The 14154-nt window shown below is 44.8% G+C and overlaps 1 protein-coding gene across 2 annotated transcripts in view; it reads left to right on the top strand.

Moving 5' to 3' along the window:
- The window catches only part of limd1a (LIM domains containing 1a), a 90181-nt gene that overhangs the window by 31851 nt on the left and 44176 nt on the right, over nucleotides 1-14154 (top strand). For both annotated transcript variants that reach the window (XM_084337032.1, XM_084337031.1), the window contains one exon: nucleotides 10246-10313. In XM_084337032.1, the coding sequence (XP_084193158.1) occupies nucleotides 10246-10313 (68 nt within the window). The remainder of the gene's footprint in view (nucleotides 1-10245; nucleotides 10314-14154) is intronic.

The raw sequence follows: 14154 nt of genomic DNA, 5'->3' as shown, positions 1-14154 counted from the left end.
GGGGCCCATCGGGAGGTGGGGCTCCGGGAGGACACAGGGAGCTGTTATGTCAGCTGGGCCCCCTGAGAGAAGGGAGCACACGGGGGGCAGGACGGGACAGGGGCGCTATTCAGAGGGGCACACCCCCCGCCCCCACTGTCGAGTTCTATAGGCACGCAGACTTGTATGCATACATCAAAGACACACACACACACACACACACATACATCAAACACACATACACACATGCATACACAAAACACACATACACACACACACACCCACACATCAAACACTACATACATTGACAGACGTAGGCTACACAACAGACTGTCAAAGACCCAGATAGACACATATACATACATATATGAATGCACACACACACACACACACACATACACATGGACAGAAGTACACGACAGACACAGATAGCCACACATCAGAAACGCCAGCTCCATACACATTTTTAAAGGAAAATTAAAAACGTACCTATACAGTCTAGCTTACAAATAGTTATGGCTTGGAAAAACCTGATGGATCCATGAGGCTAGGATAAGCCTTGTGGACCCAACTTTTTAGATGAAGGAACGGGGTACATACGCACACAATACACGACCACTGATGGATCCGTAAGGCTTGGATAAGTCCTATGGACCCAACTCTGACCACTGACCACATGAGGGAACGGGTACATACGCACACAATACGCGGCCACTGATGGATCCATGGGGCTTGGATAAGTCCTGTGGACCCAACTCTGACCACTAATAAAAACGTAACTACACTAGCGTTATAAGAGCTAACATTGCTACCTACCGTACAAGTGCATTGGTTTAGTGCATTTCCTGCTTTCCGGTTGCTACTGAGCGGACATGTTTGTGCGGACCTGTTCTCCCAAACTGGTAAGCAAATGACTGTTTTCATGTTTTCATTTTTACGTTATTTTCATTTTTACGTTATTATTATTATTATTATTATTGTTGTTGTTGTTGTTGTTGTTGTTGTTGTTGTTATTTTTTATTTTTTTTAAACATTGATCTTAACTGATCACTGTGACTTTATTGCTTTTATCGTTATATATGCCTATGTTTGTGTACAGCACTTTGAGCTACATGATATGTATGAAAGGTGCTTTATAAATACTTACTTACTTACTTACTTACTTACTTACATTCATACACACACACGCATCAAACACACACATAGACAGACATACACAGCAGACATTTGTCAAAGACACCGACAGACGCATATACATGCATGCATACATACATACATACATACATTAGTCTTGGGCGGTATCATTGTTTTCATACCGTCATACATTGATGACCTAATACCCCGGTATACGGTATATGACGGTATGACTTTCATTTTCATCAGCGGGGGGGGGGGTGCCAACCCGTGTTACCAAGTAAACAAATCACGGAGATGGCCAGGGCCCTATTCCCCGTACCTGGTTCAACTAAGTCGATCAAGAGTCCCATTATCCAGATTCAATTAACCCGATGTTTGAAGCCGGGATTTTCCTGTTCCTCGAAGGTGGATTCAGTCTCGTTAACTCGAACCAGACTTGAGACCAGTGGTGCAGTCGTAATATGGGAACTGGTAACACTGTGCGTGCATATGTGTGCGCGTCACTGACCATCAGCAGTGTAATCACTCTGCCTCAGTGATCATCTAGTAACACTGCGTGTAACCGCGTGTGACCACGACTGCACCACTGCTTGAGACCCAGGATAAGTGCGCGCGGCCGCTTCAGTTGAAAAGCCAGCAAGTATCGATAGCAGAAATCCTGATTTTCTAACGGCATTGATTGATTAATTGATTTAAAACTTTATTAACAGATTGCAGTACGGCTCAATAGCCTCACCGACAAGTTAAATGCATAATCTATAGGCAAATTTTAAGTCCCTCATTACCCCAATCAATCAGATTATATTTCTTTAAACTTGCCTGCTGGCAGTAGGTTTATGGATTGAATAATCAAATGAGATCTTGCTAGCGAAAATATATAGTTCAACTGTTTCAGAATAAGGATACGGCTCTCTTACCCATTGATTGATGTATGGTGGATGTTTTACTTATCTGCACTGTGGTGTGACGGTTGGTTGTTTTGACTTTCACGCAGACGACCTGCGTTCGAATCCCACTTCTTTTTCTTCTTTTTGCAATGTAGGAATAATTCAATTTGGTGCACGTTGAGAGCTATATAAAGAATGGCATCCTCAATGCATGTAGATTTATAATATTTTAACTTAAAACTAGGCTACTTTTGCGTATAATCATTAATATTATATTCCAAAAAAATTATATTGGAAACGCGGGGTCTCGAACTCGGGTCGCCAGCTTGCCAGGAGCGAACACTGGCCGTTGCACCACTGTGCCAGACGGGATATATCCATTGTGTATCCATCAATGCACAAGAGACCCGTGTTTTGAATATTTTTCTTTTGAATGAAGTTTTATCTCTTTATTCTCAAATGCATTAATGTGACGTCAACGGCTCATTCAATTTCTCAAATCCGTCAAACAGCGCATCTCATCAGACATTTTAATCCCAGTTACAATTAGAGTTGTTCCGATACCGATACGAGTATCGGAAAAGCCGCCGATACTGGCTAAAATGCTGGTATCGGTATCGGCGAGTACCCTCTAATGCTGCGCTCCGATACCATATGACGTAATTTATCAACAACACTGGTCTGTTGAGTAAGCATTATAAAACAAACGTGTGCTTAATCGATTAAAGTGTCAATGCCATTTGTCATTTTAACAGCAGATACTTTCTTAAATGTCATCGTCCCGACAGAGCGGTGTTGACGGAGAGCTCATGGGTTCGCTTGGTGGCTGGTGTTATTACTATTAGCATTGAACAGCTAACCGAAAGCTAGCTTTAACATTACCTTGGCTAAAGTTGGGGCTATTCATATAATCCAGCAATAATGGCTGCAGACCTGCAAGCAAAGTACAGCAAGTTGGCAAAGGAGTATTCCAAGTTAAATCACAATGTCACCAGTAACGTTACAGTCTTCTATGGTCTTCCCATATACCGGTAGCTCATGCTAGCTAACGGTAACGTTGTCATTGCACAATTGCACGTCGCGTACACAATTAATGACATGTTGCGGACAGCCATATCGGCGACAATGTTTAGCTTTTAGTGCCAAATGATAAGAGTCTGAGGCGGAGTCTCAAAAGAGAATGTTGAATATTTATTGTGCAAAAATCACAACAGATCCGACTGCTACTGAACGGAGCCTTGTAGACAGACTGAGTAGGGTATATCTGCAGAGCCAGTGGGTAGCGAGTGCAGCAACGTATAATGTCCGTGTGGATCATTGGAGTAGGGTATATCTGCAGTGCTGAAGCCCCATACTCATTGATTAATGATACTAATACAAATCTATACAATCACCTGTTGTTGAATAAATACCATTACTTTCTAGTTATGACAAAAAAACAGTATATATAAAACAGTATTTGTTAAAAAAAAAAAAATAATTATATTTATAAAAAAATTATATAATATCGTTTTTTTTTTTTTTTATGTATGCACTGGTATCGGATAAATATCGGTATCGGCCGATACCCAAAGCTTAGGTATCGGAATCGGATCGGAAAGGAAAAAATGGTATCGGAACATCTCTAGTTACAATATCACAATAACGTGTGAGTGATGATACAATTCAACAATCCTCAGAGTCCTCGTAATTCATAATCCACAAAAACCACAATCCACGCATAGACACTTCAATTTTATGCTTGAATGAAACACAATCCGGGCGCTTCGTTAAGCAAATCTACAGCGGAGAATATATGAAACTAATCAGAGCCAAACGGCCGATAGGTTTCATTAATTAAAAATACCCCCGCGGGATTCACATTTGCAATGCGCCGTTATTAAAATAACCACATGCAGCGTGTATCGCACTCCGAGCGCCGTATATGACGTGCATTATTTTATTTAGGACAAAGTAAATCTATAGGCTGAATATGATTTATTATCAGCATTTAGTTCTATTATTATACATTTCAAAAGCCCCCTCTAGGAAAACGAAGCACAGAAACATAATTCAGAATGGTATAATGCAGATCTAGACTGTGAGAATCATTTCAGGAAGCGAGCTGGAATTTCTTTGCGGGGGCGTGGCCATGGTTCATCCAGCTAACTGAATTTAACCCTGCTCTCGACCAGGCTCAAACTTTTTGATCTGTTGTCATGGTGATTTAGACAATCGAGCGTCGGGGAACAGAAAGGTCCGGCTTAAGTCAGGCTATGCTGGAAATTATCCGGCTAACTCAGTTAGCCAGGTACGGGGAACGGGCCCAGTTAGCCCGCAGCATCCAGTACTACTATCGTTAGCTCTCAGAATGGTAGCCAGAAGCCTGCAGCATCCAGCGGCGGAGCTAACAATATACTCGTTATTATCACCATACATAACGCTTGCTTATATTGAAACACGTTGAGATTAGGGCCGTTCTTTCAACCTGAAAGTGCACTTTCTTCAACCTCGAAGTAAACAAATCACAGAAGGTAGCCAGTAGCCACTGCCGCCTGCCGGCACCATCCAGGTATCGACGTGAGCTAATGGTAGCTAGTTAGCCTCGTATCAATGTGAGCCAGTTGCATTATGATTAAAAAATGTCAACACTCACTCACCCCGTTTTATATTACATTCCCAAAGAAGTGCCTCCGTCTCTCGTAGTCTCGTTGTGCTGGATGAAGTCACTGGCGACTCGTGGAGGCGAGGGTTTTGCTTAAATCCGAACAGACTCCAGTCCTTTAATTGTCCAAATGCGACAGTGTGTGCAAGTTTAGCTCGTTTGACAAAACGTTAGCCATCTGTGGTCAGGGAGCTCATCATGGGCTGGAGTGACGACGCTTCATCGTTCAATTGTAACGTATTATTATTATTGCTTAAGCTTTAGCAGTCTGCTCAGAGATAGAGGAAATGCATACAGGTTACTGAGGTTAGTGTGATGCACCTCTGTGTTCTCCTCACGTGACTCACAATAGCCAATCAATCATTAGGAAACTGCCCTCTGCTGGCCGTGCTGTGTGTGTGCAGTCCCCGTCAACTCCGTTTCAGTGTAAATATAAACTGAAACCCAACTGATTTTGACGGTATTGATTTTCAATACCGTCGGTATTTCTAAATACCGTGGTATACCGTCATACCGCCCAAGCCCCACGCGGGACCAATAAAGTTGTCTGAATCTGAATCTGAAGCCTAACATACATACATACATACATACATACATACATACATACATACATACATACATACATACATACATACATACATACATACATACACAAGTACACAGACACAGATAGACACACATACATGCACACACACACACACACACACATCAAACACGCATAGACAGACATATATACATGCATACATATTACATACACACATAGACAGAAGTACACAACAGCCAGAGACACAGATAGACACACGCGCACACACACACACTGCCCACTGTCCTGTTAAGCAGCCCCTCCCATCTTCCACCCAAATCTTCATGTCATGACAACCTTCACGCTTGCTGAGCTGAGTTGCATAACAAAATCTTTATGACTGTGAACCTCTTCCAAGAATGCCCCCCCCTCCTTCACCCGCCCCCCCTCCCCCTCCATCCCCTCTCATCTCCTCTCAAGGTGCCTGGGAGCAGGGCAGGGGGTATCTACGAGGCAGGAGGGCATTCCTTCTGGAGAGTTAAAGATGCATGTCTGGGATTCGAGACTCTACTTCAAGCTAATCATTTGCCCGCTTTGGACACAGGCGGGGGGGGGGGGGGGGGTGAGCCCTCTCTCTCTCTCTCTCTCTCTCTCTTTCTCTCTTTCTCTTTCTCTCTCTCTCTCTTTCTCTATCTTTCTCTCCTTCTCTCTCTCTCTCTCTCTCTCTACCACAGAGGAGACTAAGCCCTCTCCGGCCCCCCCCCCCCGGTGGAGATTAGGGCCCCAGTTATGCAGCGGTGAGACCGGCTTACACAGTAGCCTACCCAAATAGTCTAGGCAGGGGCAAGAGGGAAGGAGAAGGTGGGAGAAGAGAGAGGAGTCCCAGAGGAGAGAGAGGGCTTTGACTCTGAACACTAGACGCCTGGGAAGGCAGGGGCCGGGAGGGACGATATAGCCCGTCCGTAACTCTCGTCCATTGTTTTTATCGCCACCGTCTTCATCGGTGAAAGAGACGCAGGTGGAGACAGGCTTTCATAACCACAGGAACCAACTCTGAAAGTTTAACATGAGAGTTTTATTTGACATTTTTAGCTGTGACTGTCTGTCTGTTGCTCTGTCGGTTGGCTGGTTAGTTGGTTGTTTAGTTGGTTGGTTGGTTGGTTGGTTGGTCCACAAATGTCCTCACCATCAGCCTCCTAGGCCACAGGTTCCGCCCTAGGAGGCTGAGACCTCTAAGATCTCTTTCCTGGAGGTCAAGTGTGTGTGTGTGTTCGTTCATTGGCTAAAAGGGGGCGTGTCAATGGGAGTGGCCTATCACAAAAAGGTGCATAACTTCCAAATGGATTCACAGACTTGCACAGGATTTGGGGGAAAGGTTGGTAGTGAGCCAAAGGAACAGCTGATTAACTGTTTACATTTAGTCATTTAGCTGACACTTTTATCCAAATGTTCATGACAATTGGCAAAAAAAAAGGGGAGTGGCAGTGGGTGTGGCCTATAACAAAAAGGCGCATAACTTCTAAACTGATTCACGTGACATGGCCAAACCTTTGTGGAAAGCTTGATCATAGGGCAAGGATTGTGTGAATGTCATCTGTGTGTTTGTGTGTGTGGGGGGGGCTAAACGTGCACGTTTTAGTTTGTCATGGAACTTGATTTAGCTTGATTTGATCAACCTGCGAGCTAAGCAGAGCAGTGAGGTGGAGACTGGAGAGTGCGCGGTTGAGGTATGACTGGAGCGTTTGCCGTGAGAACACAAACCCTCTCTTGTGTCAGTTGCCCTCTCAGCATCAGCCCCACATCTCACCCAATCGGAGGCCTGCAGAGAATCCAAATGAGGACGTGATTGGCCCTGAAGCTGGTGCTGCGCGAACAGCTGGCAGATAGTTCGGGAGGATCTCGATCCAAGCTTCCCAGGTGCTCGTGGTTCACTCTGAGGCTACGTTTAGACGGAGAGAGTCTGAACAGAAACCGCAAAAGTCGTCTTGCAGTCTCACTTTTAATTTTGCGTTTAGACTAGTGTTTTGGGATGGAATTCTCCGTGCAGACGAGGCTGTAACAACTCGAGACGACTGAGCCCCGCTGTCACACGATTGGCGCATATGTCACATGACGTGCTGTGAAGACCCGCCCTACTCTGCCTCTGATTCGCAGACTGTGGGTGGGGAATGTGATTGGACCAAAGCAGAGTCACTCACAGACAGTGGGTCCAGTCACGCCGCGGGACAGATTCTTGTGTATTTAAAAGTACTGCCAATGTAGCATTCAGGTGATCGCCATGGATAGAATCAGACATGCTTTGTTTACGCTTCTAGGCTACTGGCGCATGCCTGTGATGTAAGCAGTACGCGCGACGAGAGCCGTGACAACCCTTTCGTCATCGTTTTATGCGGTTTGACAGTTTAGATGATAACGCAAAGGTTTATCGTTTCTAGGAATTCCACCCTGGACGGTAGTCTCACTTTTTTGCGGTTTCACCCCGTAAAAACGCAGTTTCCGTATAAACGAAAGGCACATCCGAAAAAATGGGGCCTGAAAATGTGATAGGAAATCGGATAGGTGTGACCAGATTCCTATGAACGCTTTCATTAGAATACGGGCCGTTCGCGTTCCGTTCGCATTCTGTTCGGAGGGGGGGGGGGTTAACATTTCTGTGAAAGAGAAATAGTTGCCGTTCCTTCCCGGTGCTTCTCCAAAGTCGTCGGCCCTGACTTCTGACTTTAATTAAAGCTCTTATCTTCCCACGAGACTCACAGACTTCCCTCTCTGACTCCCGGCTGTGGAATGCAAAGAGGAAGAAGAAGGGTTCATATCTCACTCTCATCCTTCCAACCCCCCCCCCCCCCATCCTTTGCTCTTTTCTTCCAGGGACACAAAGTCTCTCAGTAAACTTAATTACCCGAGAGAGCCGGTTCTACATCGAGGTGTGATCAAAACCGCAGCGTTTCTCAGAAGCTTTTCGAGGGGGGGGTGTCGCTGCGAGTTACTCGCCACCAGATCTTTGATACCCGTCGCTCGTGATTCGATCAAAATAAAGATTGTGTGTCATTAGCCAAGAAGCGGATGAAAGGACATCTCCCGTGACATCGATTGAAGATAAATCACGTCTCTTGTCATTTGAGGTTGGAGGGGGTTGTTTGTTTGCGGTGTCCTCATTAATTGTTTCCTCTCCGCGTCGCTCTCGGATTCCACCTCTCGGGTGAGGAACGGTACAAAATGGAACTTTGCATCTATGCCCATAAGAGGACTTTGGGTCATTGAAAAACGCTATACAAAATAAATGAATTATTATTATTATTATTATAAAACCTCAGATTGGGATGATTTAGTATTTCATCCCCAGAGTTTAAAGTAAGCAGTAGTTTAGTTTTTATAAGGGGGAGGCAAGGCTCCGGATTATCGTGCTTTAAAAGCAATATTGCCTCTAAAATCCAACGCGCAGAGGGAGATATCGGTGGAAACTCCGTTGTTTTTTTTACCATCCACCCTCAGGGGAGAGACGAGAGGTCAAGCTCATCTGCTCTGCCTCTGATATGAAAATAGCCCCTATTTTCTGCCTACCTTAGATCCCATTCCACCTACCATCTCATTCTGGTCACCAATATATTCTCCGAACACATGGGAAGGTTTTATAGGCTGCGTCGTCCTCATTCATTTCTGATTAGCATAAACCAACGTCTGTGTGTGTGTGTGAGCGAGCAGTGGAGATGAAGAAGGCTCCTATTCAGGAGGGTTAACCCCTCCCTCACCTCCCCACTCAGAATATGTGTGGAATGTTCTCTCTTCCTGTGGGACCTGAGCAGGAATAGCTCTGTGAGGTGAGGTGTGCGCATGAGTGCATGTGTGCATGTGCCTCTCTCTATGTGCCTGTGTGTGTGTGTGTGTGTGCACGCGTGCCTACATGTGTATGTGTGTGATGCTGTGAAGGAAAGAGAGAGAGGGGGGGGGGGGGGGGGGGGCTTAAGAGCCTAAATCCAGACCATAGAGCTATTATAACACACAGGCAGACGGGAAGTGCTCCCAGCGTGTGGAATAACGCCAGCGAGGAACAACAAAGAGGGGAGAAGGAACGACGGATCTTCCCCCATAGGTCCGTCTCTTTCTGCCACGTGAGCCATTAGAGGAGACGGGTCTAATCAGCAACGCCTGCCTGCTAATTGGATTCAATCACAACGGGCAGCCGCTCATGTGGTAGTACTTGTGGCTGCTGTCGGCTCCAGATGTGGTCGCTGTGTTGCTGACGTGCCCCCTGCCCTCCACCCGGCCGCCGCCGCCTGTCTCACCATGATCACCTCAAAGGCGCCAGCCCGCCCCGGAATGGACCTATCTTGAAACCCTGCCCTCTTTTCTTGATCCTCCCGATCGCAAACTGTCGCTTTCCTCCTTTCCGGTGGAAAGCAACGGTTGTGATTGGGCGATCAAGAAAAGAGGGCGGAGTTTGAGAACAGGTCAATCGGTTAGGGATGATGTTACAGATACCGAATGATCGGACTGATACCGGCCTAAAACAGGGTATCACTCACTGCGAATTTCCCCTCGATACTGAAATACGATACTAAGATCCAGTATCCAAGTATAAATCAAAGCAAAGTGATTTGTTTTTCTGCATTTTTTCTGGATTATCTATATCATTTATGTCCCATGACTCCAGACTAATCATCTTAAGCCCACACTCTTCAGTAAAAGCGAGGGATCGGGTGGGGACTTAGAGCCGATACCACACTCAGTCTCAGGGGGGAAGGTGGTATTAGTGGAACTGTTTATTTCACTTGTGTGTCTAGGAATTGGCAGGACATAGCGTAATGAATTCTCTGAATAAGGTTCCAGTACCTTTGGAGCGGCTGTGATGCCTCACCGCGCTCACTCTGTGTGTATTTTCCGTGACTACGGGAGCACGATCGCGCAAGAATTTCCACCGGGCTTCCACATAACTCACGTAATTTTGTCATAGGCTGAAAAGTTTGCACATCATTTAAATCCACTTACTGTAATGCAATAATGGCTTTAGTTGGTTCTGAGGGACCCGTTAGGAGCTGGACCTGTGTGTAAGATCCTCTCTCTTGTGTTCCATTCAGGTCGACGGCTGAGGGGGAAAGCGTTCTACTACGTCGGTGGGAAGGTGTTCTGTGAAGAGGACTTCCTGGTGAGTGGTCTTGAGTAATGTTTTTTCCCAGATCGAGTACTTGCATGAATTGTTGTAAAATACATTTTTAGAATGCATCTTAAAGCCCAGGGCAGCGGCAATCATGAGATATTACGCGGGTCTAGGCCTGCCGCGATAAGCAATAAATCGATTAATTGCCGCGATAATTAAAATGAATGCAATGATTTTGACGGGCGCGATTAATTGCTATTTGCGCGTTTGTTTTAATGAGGCGGACCCAGTGCCCCTTGTCAGTCACTGTCCGTGTTGGGAGGCGGGCCGCTGGCTTTACTACAGAGCACAGCACAGGAGCTCCGTGGGGCTAACGTTACCCCTCATTGTGTCTATTCTACTAGCATTAACGTTACTCATACAAACAGAGTAAACACAGTTTTCAATCAATCAATCAATAACAACAATAACGAGACCCTCGTTGTGTCTATTCTGCTAACGCTAACGTTACCTCTCATTGTGTCTATTCTACAAGCGTTAACGTTAGCTGTAACGTTACCAGTCGCGTCTATTTGCTAACGTTAGCATTAGGTAATAACCGGTTTAAAATGGATGGTGATTACCTCACGTTGTGTCTATTCTACTAGCATTAACGTTACTCATACAAACAATCAATAGCGAGTTATATTGATCACGCTATGTACGATAGCCATGCTAAAACGCTAGCACAACATTAGCACCTAACCTAACAACAAGCCTTAACAAGTCAGCGATCTTTTTGCGAGACTAAACTCTCCGCTCGGTGGCAAATTGTGTTGATGTCGGTTTTGTTTAATCAATAAATGAGGCAGAATACACAGTGACTGTATCCTTTGTTTATTGCACTTGTGCCTGCTGCAAACATAATGATTATGAAATCCTAGAGACGCGTCTCTATTCTGACCAATCAGTGGTCTGCAGTGTTTCACGTGACTTTTCTGGTACCCAAAGTACCTGATAATCGCAACAATACTTCCGGTCCGGTCGGTGGGCTTCAAAATAAAAGTCTAAAACACCGGAAAAGACGGAGCGGTGGGCTTCAAAATAAAAGTTTTGGGAAATAAATTTCTCCAAAAAAAAATTCTCTAACCGGTCGCAATAATATCGCTTATCGCGATATTTTCGGGGGCAATTAATCGCCCAGCAAAATGTGTTATCGTGGCAGGCCTACGCGGGTCTAGCGGTTTTTATTACGTCTCGCTCCGCGGACATAACGCACAGCAATATAACCGATGCTTAATGCGTATTATTAGTTAGAACAGTCGGTTACCATTTGTAATAATTAGCAAAAGGTCTCTCCGCTCATGGAACGGCATGTCCGTATCAATACTAGTCGTCTATGAACACTACGCAAAGTGGCCAAGACTTATCGCAAATTTGGAAATGCACAAACGAGAACTGCTGTTTTTATCTTTTAGATGACGCTAAGCTAGCTTTCGACATATTTTGACGGTACTCTCTCGTGCTCCACAGCTGACCAGTGTTGTCTTCCTGCAACAACTCAAGCCTCGCCAGATTTATGTTTCAGTGGCACAAACTAGCACTTTTGGTTAGTAATCGCACACAGTGAACAGAGCCCTCACAAATTAAGGGACAATTATTTGAAGATTTCTTTGAGATTCGGGGCGGCTACGTGGTGCAGTGGGCAAGGCGCTCACCACGAATACTGGAGACGCTGGGTTCGCCTGTTCGAGCCCAGCGCTCCACATTGCTTTCAGTTTAGCTGGTCGTCCGTACTAATACACATTGGCAGTATTAGGGGGTGGGAAACTGATGGGTGGGGATCGGGCTTTTTTCACCTGGCAGCGAGGACTCATTGGTGAAGTGTAACGCGTGGGAGGTCACGCTGCCTTCATCAAGTCCTGCCTCCGCTGAGCAAGCGCCCAGACCTGACCTGTAGGCGTCGCTGTCCACAACGCCAGATTCCCACCCATGACTTGCCCTCCCCCTATCCCAGCCAAACGGGTTAGTATAGCGATCAGCCCAAGCCTCAAGCAATGCTGACTCCGGGAGTCGAGACCGCAGCCTCTTGCATTGGTGACGAGCGTAATCTCCGCTACGCCACCTGACCGCCGGAGTGCGTCACCTTGTTTGTAGAGCTATAACTATATTCTATATTAATACAGTCCATTACAAACTGTCTTTTAGCAATAAATAAGTGGATGAACAATAACTTCCTAAAATTAAACGAAAGCAAGACCGAAATCCTATTGATCGGCCCAAAAGCGGAAAAAAAGGGAAGTGCTGTGTGGAAACCTGGGGAGTCTGTCATCCTATGTAAAGACTGAGGTTACAAGCCTAGGTGTTATTTTGGACTCAGGCCTGACCTTTAAGTCTCATATTAATAAGGCCATGAAAACGTCTTTCTCTCACCTAAGAAACATAGCGAAAGTAAGACCATTGGTAAATAAAAAGGATGCCGAGACACTGATTCATGCTTTTATCTCAAGCCGGCTTGACTATTGTAATGCACGGTTCACTGGTCTTCCCAAAGCAACCATTGGGAAGCTTCAGCTTATCCAAAAGTCTGCAGCTCGATTACTAACTCGTGCAAAGAGAAGAGAACATATCACTCCAGTCCTAGCCACTCTGCACTGGCTGCCAATAACTCATAGAATTGATTTTAAGGTCCTTTTCCTGACATATAAAGCTCTTAATGAGCAAGGCCCAAAATACATAGCAAATTCCCTAGTTAGTTATCTGCCCTCAAGAATGCTACAGTCATCCACTACAGGTTTATTAGACACACCCAGAAACCAAAAGAGGATCAGAAGTACGGCATTTGCCAACTATGCCCCAAAACTATGGAACACGCTACCAACACACATCACATCCATACAAATTTTTAAGGGAAAATTAAAAACATACCTATACAGTCTAGCTTAGAAATAGTGTACCATGCCTTAGGGAAAGCGAGTATCTTATTGAAATGTTTTTATTATTATGTGTTTTAAATTTTATGTATTGATCTTTTACTGAAATGTTATTTTACTGTGCTTTGCCTATTGCGGTACTTTTATTACTGTTGTCTTATTAATGTGATGCTTTACATATGTGTATGTTTGTGTACAGCACTTTGAGCTGCATGACATTTTGATTGTACAGCACTTTGGTTGGCTCTTGTGCTTTTAAACGTGCTATATAAATAAATTACTTGACTTGACTTGACATGTATGAAAGGTGCTTTATAAATAAATGTTTACTTACTTACTATATTATAGCTATGGATACAATACTATGGCCCATTTGACATCACCTATCTATCGTTCAATATGTGAAAAAGAATACATTTTCCATCCATATGTTCCCGTGTTATACCGTGGTGAATATAAGTATGGTTTTAGAGCGGTCTAGGGTAATTCATGAAATGCTGAGTTATATTCCACTATAGACGTTGCCGTTTCTTGCCTGTACACGCTATTATTCCGAAATCAAATCTATATCATAGGTATTATGTTCCATCATGAATGCATGAAAGGGGGGAGGGTAGTTTCTGATTATTTGATTGTCAGTAACGGCATTCGTATTGAACAATAAAAACGGTTATCAGCCCGATCGGCATTGCAGGATCAAGCAAAGATTTACGTCAGATCGTTCTTACCTGTGATCGGGAGTATTCCAAAAATAATATTCCAATTGTTTGATCGCCATCTGGTACATCTAATGTCCATTTGGTCCACGGCATAATCCACCACAACATATGGATCGGGGATATTTGACGCGCTTCAATGGAACCGGGAGAACAGCTGCCCTCGCCCGACAAGGGAACATGAACCCGGAGACGTTTGGCATTACACAGGCCAAGATACAAGGTTACAAAGGGTGCTCGATACCACCATCTAGCGGGATG

This window comes from Notolepis coatsorum (assembly GCF_963971535.1).
Source record: "Notolepis coatsorum genome assembly, chromosome: 19".
In the NCBI taxonomy this organism is placed as follows: domain Eukaryota; kingdom Metazoa; phylum Chordata; class Actinopteri; order Aulopiformes; family Paralepididae; genus Notolepis; species Notolepis coatsorum.
Note: the sequence above shows the minus strand (reverse complement) of the source record. Positions and strands in the feature narration are given on the sequence as shown.